Here is an 11,941-nt window from a genome sequence, read left to right on the forward strand (position 1 = left end):
ATGGAAGATCTTCTCCTCAATCTCTCCTCCTCTCCGTATATCTGACTTTCCAATTAAAAATGAATAAATATTTAAAAAAAGACTCTGTCCTTTTCTATTAGTGTTCTACCTGAATGTACATTTCATTCTTCCGGTACAGCCTTATCCTATTCTGTTGTATCAATTATTATGTTTGGCTTTTAGGCACCCTGAGCTCAAGAAATATTTGCTGAATAAATGAATGGCTGATCCAATACTCAGAATCATGAGGTATTTTGAAACGGATTTTTGTAAATGAGAAAACTTAGGTGCAGAGAGGTAAGTCACTGGCTATGGAATAAGGATGATCAGCAGCCTGGATCTCCAGAGTTAAAGTTCAGGTCTCCATGCTCCAACACAGCGATCAAGGGGGGAACCTGGAGAGTGAACTTTGACAAGCTGCAGGGATACACCAAAGGCAGCTGACACATACAGATTTGGAATGCAAACTCAAACTCTCTCAGAACACATTGCTGTAATGAATTTCTCAACGATGACTTTGGAATAATAGTTCAATCAACTGAAGTTGGTGTTCATATCTGCTTTCACTGCAGCCCAGTCCCATTACCTCACACATTGCATAGCATAGTAGGTGGTCATTAAGTACTTTTGAGTAATTTGGATGGGGGCAAGTGGGTGACCAAGCTGATAAAGCTTTTGTCTCACTTTCTCCCAATATGAGCTCTTCAGAAAACGATAGGCTCTAACCTCCAGTGTCAACACCTGCCTTCTTCCTAACACATCTCTACCTCTGCAAACAGTACCTTTCTACTAAAATTGAGACAATGGTATAATCAGTCATGTCTACTGGACATGCGGTAAGCAAGTGGGAACTGGATATTAATGGTCATGTGTGATTTCTTTGCAGTTATGTCCCCTCCCACACTCACTGTGCAACACATAGCAGGTACTTCTTAAGTATTTCTGAGTAAGAAGGAGAGGGGGAAAGTGGATGTGTGCATACTCATTGCCGCTACCAGCTGAAGAAACTTTGATGTTCTTTCCCCAGGTGGATCAATCAGAGTTAACTAACCATGGATTGCGTGGCCAGGGAAAGTCCTCCCCCTTATCCTTTCCCACAGCTGGGTTGGGCAATCCTCCCAGGACTTGCATAAATTTCCTCAAGGAGGTGAGAGAGAGAGAGAGAGATACAGAGAGGTGCTCACAGGTCCAGCAGGTACTACACAATGAGTGTTTCTGCATTGAGCCCCACCAGGCTCATGGGCAGCTTCTCTGGACTCCTCCAGGTTGTCTCCTTGCTGGGCCTACTTCTGTTGCTGTTCAAGATAGTCCAGTTCTTCCTGCATCGCCTGTGGCTGCTGAGAGCCCTCCAGGAGTTTTCAAGTCCCCCCTCCCACTGGCTCTTTGGGCACCTGAGAGAGGTAAGAAGGATTGGGACAGGGGAGTGAGCAGGTAGGGGTGTCTGGGCCTCTCAGCGTCTAAGGAGCTGGTCCACAGGGCACAGCCTGTTCTGTGACGAGCAAGGAACTCATAGCTCACCTCATTCACCCATAGGAAGTCTGTCTGCTGTGACTGTGCTGTCACACATTCCTTCCTCATGCCCTTGGTCCTGCAGCCCTGCACCTGGAGGGCAATGACTGCTCTTCCCGGGTCTCCCCTTCTCCAGGATGGCCATCCCCTGCAGCCTGACCTAAAAGTGTGAGCTTCTGGAGATGTTCTTGCACCAGTCACTCTGTGCCAGGCCCTTGGGTTTCCTGGGAACAAACATCAGTCTGAAGAAAACCTGCTCTGTGGAGTCATGGTGTGTGGATAAGATAGTCAGGAGTCTCGGAAGGAATCAGGGTACAGGAAGAGCTTACCTTGCTGAGATGTGTGGATGGTGTCACTCATAGAAATTCACCAGAATGGTGTGCATAAGAATGACAGAATTTTCATGACAGATGACTTCATGGATGAAACCCTAATGGTTACGGGTACAGATACCCATGACCTTCATCTGAGGAGTACTGATGTTTGAGTTGCACCCTGAGCAGGGTCTGTTTCCCTCCTGACTCTTCTGCACACCTTGGAAAGTGAGCTCCTTGGAGCTGAGTGCATCATTCCCTCCCCGTATCCTTGTGCTCAGCACAGAAGTGTTCAGCACAGGTGTCTGAAGTGACAGGAAAGAGGGAAAGAAGCAGTGTGAGGACTGCAGAGGGATAGCGTCCTTGCCGCATTGCTAACCCAGGGGTGCGGATGCAGAGTCAAGTAAGGAGCCTGAAGGAGAGGGGCTCATCCAGGGATAGTACATTGAGCAAATGTTAGGAGTTGGCAGTTTTCAGACTGGGAGCTCTTGTTTCTCTTGTTACCGGAGAATGTTGCCACACACTGCAACTGGAAATGCTCTGCCCTTCACACTTTCCATACCCCCTTGATCCTTTTCTCTTCTACTCTCCTCTTCTGTACTACATTGTTCACTATTATCCTCATCTGTCTGTGCTTTCCAACCTCAGTTCTCTGTTCACCCTGTGCTCCTGGCGTGGAATAACCTTGCTCCTCAATGTCCAACCTTCCAATGTCCAACCCCAAGCCACGTCCTCCAAAATGCGTTCTCAATCTTCCAGATAGAGAGGGAAATTCTTTTTCCTATGGACTATCTTTCTCATGAGTCCCAGCAGGGAACATTTGATTCAGGGATTCCTCTACAGTGTCTTAGCTGTGAGATCCTTCTGAGAGAGATCACCTGACTCAACTCTGTAAGCCAAGACTTCTTAGTCATGGAGACTCAGTCAATGAATGAGCACATGCGTGCGGGAGGGCTCTCTAATGTCCGGTTCTGAGTCAGGTTCCTCCCGACAGCTTTCCTACATGCTTGGGCTTCTTCCTGTCCCAATAGCTGTCTTTTACAGGTGGACTCCCAATCTTCTTGTCTACACAACTAGACTGTGAGCTCCAGACAGTTAGGGACTCACAAATATCCATGCCACTACCTGAATCAGAGAGCCAGTGTTTGGTATTCCTTGGTAAACATGTGCTGGATGATTGTGAGAAGGTTGCAAGCAATGACTAGACAAACATGAGCAGACAGTTGCTTTGAGATCTGCAGAAGCAGCTGAGAAGAGCTGATTACATGGAACATCTCAAGGATTCCAGATGAGCTGTGTCTTGAAAGCTGGGGAGAGGCCTTTGCGGCAGAGAGGAGGGACAGTCCAGGCTAAGAGAAGAGCATGTACAAAGGCCTGGCTGAGTGGGCAAACCTGGCTGTGGGGAGGGGCACAAAGACCTGTCCAAGTGGGCAGGCCTGGCTGTGGGGTGGAGTGCAAAGGTCTGGCTGAGTGGGCAGACCTGGCTGTGGGGAGGTGTGCAAAAGCCTGGCTGAATAAGCTGACCTGCTGTGGGAGGGTTGACAGCAGAACTGCAGAGGTCATGTGAAGTCAACATGGAGCAAGAAGGAAGAGAGGAGTGAAAGCCACAAAACAGAGGCTTTGTGATCCACAAAGAGGAGTTTCAGAAGACTGTGGGAGCACACAAAAATTATTTTCAACGAGAATTGAAAATGAGAATATGAAACCCAAACCTTACAATCACAGACTGTGATTTGTGCTTTGAAACATATAAGTACAACTTATGCTTTAAATATCTCAACTTTTAACTTGGCAAATAGCAGTCAATGCACAATTTCTGTGTAAACATTTTTTTCACTTAGAATTATGCAACCCCCAGCCTGTTTCATCTTAACAAAGACTTGCAAATGTGCTGGAGTAACACTGGTACTGTAACAGTCAGTACAGTAATACAAATTTAGTTTTAAAATTTAAATAGAATGTTTTAAAACAAATGTTTTAAAATTTAGATAGAATCCATTTTAGTCAGACAGTAGACTAAATTATTTTACCAAGATGTCATCAAGTTATGTAAGTTGTCACAAAGTTATTCAGGGAAATTTCCATACTGATCATTTTCATGGTTTTTTGCAGCATGGAGACAATGTGTGACTGAAGTTTCAGTATTGAGAAAGACTCATGGTTCTTCCCAAGCTCTGGACTAAATCTTATCTGAGGTCAAATTTTGTCTGGACCACCCTACACCAGAGCCCAGGTCGTCAGAAACAATTCCAAAGTCACGACTTCTACTGACAGATCCAGAACTATCTCCCTGCGGCCATTCTGCCTTCCTGCAGCAAGAATTAGAATTAAATTTAGTCTGCACTTATTTGTTCTCTTCTTTGTTAACAGTTCCAGAAGGATCAGGACCTACAAAAGATTCGGCAATGGGTAGAAGAATTCCCTAGTGCTTTTGTGCTGCGGCTACAGGGGAACGATATTCGTGTCATGCTCTATGACCCTGACTACATGAAAGTGATTATGGGAAGATCAGGTGGGAGTGAGCCTCATCTCAAACACAGCAGCCCTTCCCTTTTAAGTTTGTGCCCCTTACAGCCATAAACTTCCAGAAGAAAATGACAATAGAGCCTTATTATCAGAAACTAGTACCAAATCCATAACCCACCCAGGTCAGACCAATTGTGTGGAGATGAATATCCTCTTCCTACTTTCATTATTTAGGTTCTTGCGTTTTTAAGGGAGTTGAGGTGATCTGTTCTGCCAATTGTCTTAGATATTATTGACCAATTTGATATCGAAGCAAACTTGGATTTGGATCTTTTCATTGTTCCTATCCTGGGTGTGGGATGACCAAGCCATTACTCACAGTACAAAAGTGATAGGCTCTGTCTTGTTCTTGGGCAGGGAAGATATAGCCTGTGGTTTTTTGTTTTTCTTTTTTTTTTCACAATTCACCCTCTTATCTTCACATATTGGGGTCCCATGTCTGTTGGTTTGCAGAAAAAAGAGGAGGTAATGAAAGATGACATGGGACCATTAGCAAAGTAACGGTCAACACCTGATGGCAACCTGTGTGCTGAATCACTGCTCCTTGGGTGACTGTCTTTTCTTCCTCAGCTTCTTATAAAAGCCTTATTTACCTTTTAGATCCAAAGGCTCCTGGCAACTATAAATTCCTGGCTCCTTGGATTGGTATGTTTGTACAAATTAGAATTGCATTCTGTATCTAGTTATGTTTTTCTTAAAACCCCAACTGAGTTCTCTGCTTCTGAATTCTCCCATCTGTTCTCTGTGCAATCCTGCCCAGTTTCCTCTATTCCCACTAAACATCTTCACACCCTTCTCTGGCCCAGGGTATGGTTTGCTCTTGTTGGAAGGGCAGAAGTGGTTCCAGCATCGGCGCATGTTGACCCCAGCCTTTCACTCTGACATCTTGAAGCCCTATGTGAAGCTCATGGTGGACTCTGTCCAGATGATGCTGGTAAGTCCATCTTTCCCTCTGTCTCCTCCACACACTCCCTCAGAGTACTCATGCACAGACTTCATCTCAAACACATGTCCCACAGACAACCCTCAGACACAATCACCAGGAACAATACTCACATCATACCTGTGGTAGTATGATTCCCCAAAATGGATGAGACAGAATTTCCAGGTTTTACATGGTTGCACCCTGCTCATTGTCTAAGGAAGAGGCATCTATGCTGGCTGCAGATCCTTCTTCCCCCACTTGAAATTCATTAAGACAATGAACTTTGGTATTAGTCTTCTGGACAACACCACGGGCTGCCCCCTGCTTGCTGGCACAGTCTCAGTGGCAAGGTGAACATACTAGTTAGCTTTGCATTGCTACAACAAAATACTTAAAATCATAATGAAGCAAAGGGAGGTTTAGTTATGTCATAGTTTGGCCATTAGAAATCCAAAGGGCTTTTATAGTGCTGTCTCTGGCAAAGGACCCAGGATGGATGCAGGAGGGTCACATGACAGGACAGAAAGCTGGAGATTTTTAAATTGGATCACCCTTAGGCTTTTACAACCAGCCAGTGGTGAAAACTAGTTTCCAAAGTCACACCCATAATGACTAAAGAATCTCGCAGCAAACCCAGTTGCTGCCGGCTTTGCAACCTCTCAGCTGTGCCACTGTTGGGGGATACACAAGGCTATAAGCAATCCATGGTGGTAGACACTCTGGAGTATCACTTAGTGAGGCTCTGGCCTTGGGGTCTGGGACTTTTCTACAAGTGTGAGTGGCCCTTGGAGAGAATCGGACACCCTGTCAACAATCTAGGAACCATCCATGCTAGGTCCTTGTTTTCCATCAGTGTTCTCATTTCTTCCCAAAATGACAAGGGAAAGAAATCTGGGGCCCGGCGCGGTGGCGCAAGTGGTTAAAGGTCCTCGCCTTGCACGCCCGGGATCCCATATGGGCGCCGGTTCTAATCCCGGCAGCCCCGCTTCCCTTCCAGCTCCCTGCCTGTGGCCTGGGAAAGCAGTCGAGGACGGCCCAAAGCTTTGGGAACCTGCACCCGCGTGGGAGACCCGGAAGAGGCTCCTGGCTTCGGATCGGCATAGTACCGGCCCGTTGCACTCACTTGGGGAGTGAATCATCGGACGGAAGATCTTCCTCTCTGTCTCTCCTCTCTGTATATCCGCCTTTCCAATGAAAAAATAATAAAAAATAAATCTTTAAAAAAAAAAAAAGAAATCTGTGATAACTCTCTATTGGGAGTGTCCCAACATATCTCATGGCTTCCTTTAGTCATGACACATTTGTTTTCTAGCTTGAGCTTCTACAATTTCTCATGCTTTGTTCATTTTTCAAAAATAGAAGGATTTCCATGAGACCTTCTCATCCACCAATCTCTGCATTGAGAAAAGGACACTTATATAATACGCATGAACAAGAAATCAGCCTCATCTTGCCCACATTGGCTTCACAGTCTTAATTTGCTGAAAGGTGTCTGTTCTCTAAAGGGAGAAGCTCTGAACAAGGAATCTGGAGATGTAGTGGTGCTGGTTATTTAGCACCAGGCTATCATGGAAATCAAGAACAATATCCCATCTGTGTTCCCACAGGACAGATGGGAGCACGTTAGTGAGGATTCTTCCCTGGAGATCTTTGATCACATCTCCTTGATGACCCTGGACACCATCATGAAGTGTGCCTTCAACCACCAAAGCAGTGTCCAGCTGGACAGGTCTGTGACAGCCCTTCCACTGAGGGTCCTGGGCATTTTCAATTGACGTGGGCTCACCATAGCCATGTGGGGCAGCTCACATGCTCTGCGCCACACAAGACAAGACTATGCCAAGTTCTAAGTGTAGACCAAACCTAACCCTGCCTCAGCCACGAATCCCTGATGCCCAGCACAGTTGGAAACCTGGCCTCACACCATCGTGCAGAAGCCTGAGGGTCACCAGGGCTGCATGACACATGTCTCATAACTGTTTATTTCCACTGAGTTATTGATCTCTTCGTAGAACACCACTTGGGTTCGAGATAGGAGACTCCTTCATTCTGATCTCTTCTATGTTCTCTCCTTCAGGAACTCCCAGTCCTACATTCAGGCCATTACGGATGTGAACAACTTGGTGATTTACCGAGTGAGGAATATTTTTCACCATAACGAGGTCTTCTATAGGTTAAGCTCCAAAGGCCGCTTGTTCTTCCATTCCTGCCAGCTTGCCAAGAAGCACACAGGTTTGGTCTCCCCTTCCTATGTGCCCTCTCTCACAGTCATAGCACAGAGGAACTGACCTTGGCTCCTCTTGTTCTGTTACCTCCTGGAGGCAGGGATTGGGAGCTGAGATGATGGGGTTTCAGGTGCTAGCAGGGGCTCCCTGCATCATCACACTGGTGAGCAAGACCCCATCCCTGCAGCATTCAGCTGAGGCCCCTGGACTGTGCTACTGTGGGAATCCTGGATCCCACCACTCATCCACACACCCTCTTGAACCTCTGAGGTCACCCAGTTTGTGAGCAGTGGAGTTCCTGTAGTTATCTGGAGCTCTCAGCTCTACCTGGTATCTGCTATTCTGGAACAGACCAAGTGATCAAGCTGAGGAAGGCTCATCTGCAGCAAGAAGGAGAGCTGGAGAAGGTCAGGAGCAAGAGGCGCTTGGATTTCCTGGACATCCTGCTCTTTGCCAAGGTCAGTGTGGCAGCGCAGCCCAAATCTGGTCTAGAGGCATGGGAGCAGGGACTGAGCCTGCCCTCTCCCTGTGATCTCCCAAGATGGAGGACGGGAGCAGCCTGTCTGATGAGGACCTGCGCGCCGAGGTGGACACATTCATGTTTGAGGGCCATGACACCACAGCCAGTGGCATCTCCTGGATCCTCTATGCTCTGGCCGCACACCCAGAGCATCAGCAGAGGTGCCGCGAGGAGATCCAGAGCATCCTGGGGGATGGAGCCTCTATCAGTTGGTGAGTGAAGGCCTAAGAGGTGGGAGGATCCTGCCTGTGTGAGAGGGGTGCCCTGGTGTGCCCAGCCCTGTCCCTTCCCTGCATTGGCATTGTTTTAGGGACCACCTGGACAAGATGCCCTATACCACTATGTGCATCAAGGAGGCACTGAGGATCTATCCACCAGTGCCAAGTATTACCAAAAAGCTCAGCAAGCCAGTCACCTTCCCTGATGGACGCTCCTTACCCAAAGGTATGTATTTCCCACCCTCACTCACCTGCGAGCTCCATGTGGACACATGGGATCTGAGATCTCTGGTTCTGAACCTTCAACATCTGGTTTCCTTCTCAGTAATTGAGTGCTTACTTTGTAGTTTGTTTAATGTGTCTGAGTCTTTAATCACAAAGTTCAATGAAATATGAGAAGTTTCAAAAGGTTCATGGAAATATACATGAGGAAAAATTATGCATTGATTTAATTGTTTTTGCACCAAAGTAAACTTCTAACTTGATTTTCCATGAATTGTTGGAAATGCCCTTGTAAATGTTAGTTTCTGATTTTATCCTAGGGACATTAACCCTAAAATCAGATTCCACAATATTAGGGCTACATAGAAAATCAAGCAGTGTGAGAGGAGATATGCTTTTTCCTTGGGTTAAGATAAATGAGGGATATTAAGGAAATCTGAGTTGTGAGGACAATGGAGTTCATTGTGGAGGAGCCTCAAGTCAGTAGCAGACAACAATTGGTGAGGTGATTTGAGACCCTGAAGTAGTAGCGAGACACTTTGGTGCTTCCACCCATGACTGAGTCCTGCTCTGACCTCTGGCCTGTGAGGTCGTTCACAAGTCACTCAGCCCCTCTGAGCCTTAGGTGCCTTGTCAGAAGGATGGGGAGGGGAAGCTTGCTGTGAGGTGGAGTGAGCCACAGATGTTCCCCAGCTGCTCAAGGAAGGCTTGGGGGGAAGTGCATTGTCACCTGGCTGGTCTGCACACCAGGCCCCTGATTCCTTCTTGTTTCCATTGCTGCATTTGTGTTCTTCTGCTCCTTAGCTCTGTGCTTGGACTTTCCAAAGCCCATCCTGCTCAATGAAGAATTTGATGATCTAGACCTTTTGAGCCCAAATACTTCTTGGTGGTTTAAGTGCCTTATTCCATGGGTCTGATTAATCTTTTCTGTGTCTCCTACCTGCCCCGCAGGTATTATACTCATGCTGTCCATTTACGGCCTTCACCACAATCCAAATGTGTGGCAAAATCCAGAGGTATGAGGGTCCGCAAGGAGGGCATGGGAGCTTCTCTCAGGATAAGCACTTCCTCGTTCCCTCTAATCGTGGTGTGGATTTTCCTTGACCCTTGTCTTGGTTCTGGCGCTGTCTCTGCAGGTGTTTGACCCCTCCCGGTTTGCTCCAGATTCTGATCGCCACAGCCATGCTTTCCTGCCCTTCTCAGGAGGATCAAGGTGAGTGAGCTGTGTGTACTACTGAGGTGGGGGGGAAGGAGGGTCTGTGGTCCCACACATGGTGTTGTGATTCTGTGTTCCTGTGTGGTTTCTTGAGTAATGTCCTTGATGGGAAGGCAGCCTTGTGTGGGTGTCTCTGTGTGCCAAAGAAAGGTGACATTTCATTACCAAAGCTCGGTGGGTTGGTCCACTGCCCCTTCCAGTGGCTAGCTACAGTTCAAATTCAGGGCATGCATAAGAAATTTTAGTGTAGTCAGGTCTTTTTTTTTCCATAAGGGAGTTAGGTTTTCCTCTGCAAATTGAACTTCAGATATTCAGCTTTCTGGATTGTAATGAAGTTTTTCTTTTTCTTTTCCCACACATATTGTTATAGTACATGGCATTTTCTACCTGATTCACTAACAACTTGTTGTTGAACGGTGAGAACTGGCACATGTGTTAGGGTCTCATTCTCTAAGCCAAACTGTCCTGAAAGGATGCAGGAGCTCCCATGGGAAGCTTTATGCCAATATCTCAGACATTTTGCAGTCTTTCTTGACAAAAATTTCACCTTATGTTAATGTTCCAAATCAGTAGAGGGGGCATGACTTACCATAATCACAACAAGGACGAACATGTGGAAAGGAGGACAGCACACTACCTGTGAGAGAAAGTCTGCTGCTTAGCATAACATGCACAGAGTGGACAAGATTCCTGCTGTGCAAAATGCAAAGCCCATGCAAAACAGCTGGTGAGCTGGACAGCTGTAATTCTAAACAGCTGCCATGGAGATTGTGACAACAGCAGGAGAGGTCCTGGGAAACCAAAACACCAGCATCGTAAATGATTAGTAGAAACCAGGTTTTTCTGAACCAGCGATTCTGTGAGTTCTCGGAAGGCTCCATTGATTTTCACAGAACAGGTTTTTAGCTAGTCATTGTTTGAGGAACTTGCTTTCTGTTGTTTACCGCAGGATGGATGACTTCTACTCACTTCTGATGTGCAAAATCTGTTGGTGCTATCAGAGGGCTGGTGGGAACAAGTAGCTAATTCCAGTTCAGAACTCATATTTCCCATTAGTGCATTCGATTCTTTTGTATCTATTGTAAAATTTAACTTAGTTCCAGTACAGTATAACTGCTGATTTCCTTTCTTGGTGTTCAGTTCTGTGACTTGGGAACAGGTAAGTGAAAGGTACTGTTCCTGAACCCAGGGCTTCAGAGATAGGAGCAGAATGTGTTCTTGAATGTGTCCAATAGAGTGTGTTGAAGAAGGCACTGGCGAAGACTGCCTATACTTACACAGACATCATATCTTCATTCTTTCACTCATTCATTCACCTGCTCGATAGACTCCGGAATGCCTTATGTTCCTGACATTGTACTAGACATTCCTAGAGAATGATGGATCCCTTGGGAGACTGGAAGGAGAGGGATGGCTGGCAGAGGGTTGATAGGTGGTGGTTCATTGGCCTGGGCCTTGAGGAGGTGGCAGGTAGAGGTCAGGCATTAGGGTTGGGCCACACGAAGCAGGGAATCGTATGGCCGGTTCTGGGACTGAGGCTCAGAGAACAATGCCTGCCCAGTTCAGCAGAGGATCTGAAGTCTCTTCTCATTTCACTGCCCCTTCCTGATCTAGGAACTGCATTGGGAAACAATTTGCCATGAATGAGCTAAAGGTGGCCGTGGCCCTGACTCTACTGCGCTTCGAGCTGCTCCCAGATCCCACTAGAGTTCCCATCCCCATTCCTCGGCTTGTGCTGAAGTCGAAGAATGGGATTCATCTGCGTCTCAAGAAGCTCCAGTGAACCTGGCAGGGACAAGAACAGGCTCTGAGATCACCTACCTGGCATCCCACCTTTGAATCACCTGCCATATCCTGCTTTCTGTCTGCCCACCTGGCCCTCTTCCACCTGCCTGTCCTTCTGTGTGTCTCTCCTTTTCCCACCTTCCTCCAGGCTTCCAAACTGCTTGGGCTTCTACTTGTCTGCCTCTCTGATTGTGCATGCACTCCCTGATCACTGCCTGCCTGTCTATCCTTCGTGTTGCTTCTCTGGCCTTTTGGGAGCCAGAGAAAAATGATCACAACCTTAGTGGCTTTAGTGACAATAATTATTCTTTGATTTGGAAGAACAGAAGTTTGAGATGGGCTTCCCTGGGACACAACCCCGGTATGAATAATCCCCAGTTACTATTATTAAAGATTTTTGGACTTTACCACTGCCGGATGGTCCTACACACTTGAAATTTATCACTCCCTTGGGTGGTAATGTGTGGTGCAAAGCTTGGTT

General features: G+C 46.8%; 1 protein-coding gene across 6 annotated transcripts; it reads left to right on the top strand.

The window, feature by feature from the left end:
• Nucleotides 1-1,205: 1,205 nt before the first annotated feature.
• Nucleotides 1,206-11,458, top strand: LOC121155381 (cytochrome P450 4A4-like). Of its 6 annotated transcripts, none has more exons than XM_040978690.1 (12): nucleotides 1,206-1,400; nucleotides 4,194-4,335; nucleotides 4,950-4,994; nucleotides 5,156-5,283; nucleotides 6,882-7,003; nucleotides 7,352-7,506; nucleotides 7,851-7,957; nucleotides 8,041-8,231; nucleotides 8,330-8,463; nucleotides 9,411-9,475; nucleotides 9,596-9,672; nucleotides 11,290-11,458. In XM_040978690.1, the coding sequence occupies exons 1-12, from the start codon at nucleotides 1,206-1,208 to the stop codon at nucleotides 11,456-11,458; spliced, it is 1,530 nt and encodes a 509-aa protein (XP_040834624.1). The 6 variants fall into 6 exon arrangements, with proteins under 6 accessions (XP_040834624.1, XP_040834627.1, XP_040834625.1 ...); XM_040978693.1 differs by having other exon boundaries at nucleotides 7,448-7,506; XM_040978691.1 differs by having other exon boundaries at nucleotides 4,200-4,335.
• Nucleotides 11,459-11,941: the final 483 nt, after the last annotated feature.

This window comes from Ochotona curzoniae, unplaced genomic scaffold (assembly GCF_017591425.1).
Source record: "Ochotona curzoniae isolate NIBS_2020 unplaced genomic scaffold, NIBS_Ocur_1.0 contig_291, whole genome shotgun sequence".
Taxonomy (NCBI): Eukaryota; Metazoa; Chordata; class Mammalia; order Lagomorpha; family Ochotonidae; genus Ochotona; species Ochotona curzoniae.

Coding starts and splice junctions, on each gene's coding strand:
- LOC121155381 (XM_040978690.1), top strand. CDS start 1,206: ATGAGTGTTTCTGCATTGAGCCCCACCAGGCTCATGGGCAGCTTCTCT. Junction 1,401..4,193: donor TCTTTGGGCACCTGAGAGAG/GTAAGAAGGATT, acceptor CTTTGTTAACAG/TTCCAGAAGGATCAGGACCT. Junction 9,673..11,289: donor CCCTTCTCAGGAGGATCAAG/GTGAGTGAGCTG, acceptor TTCCTGATCTAG/GAACTGCATTGGGAAACAAT.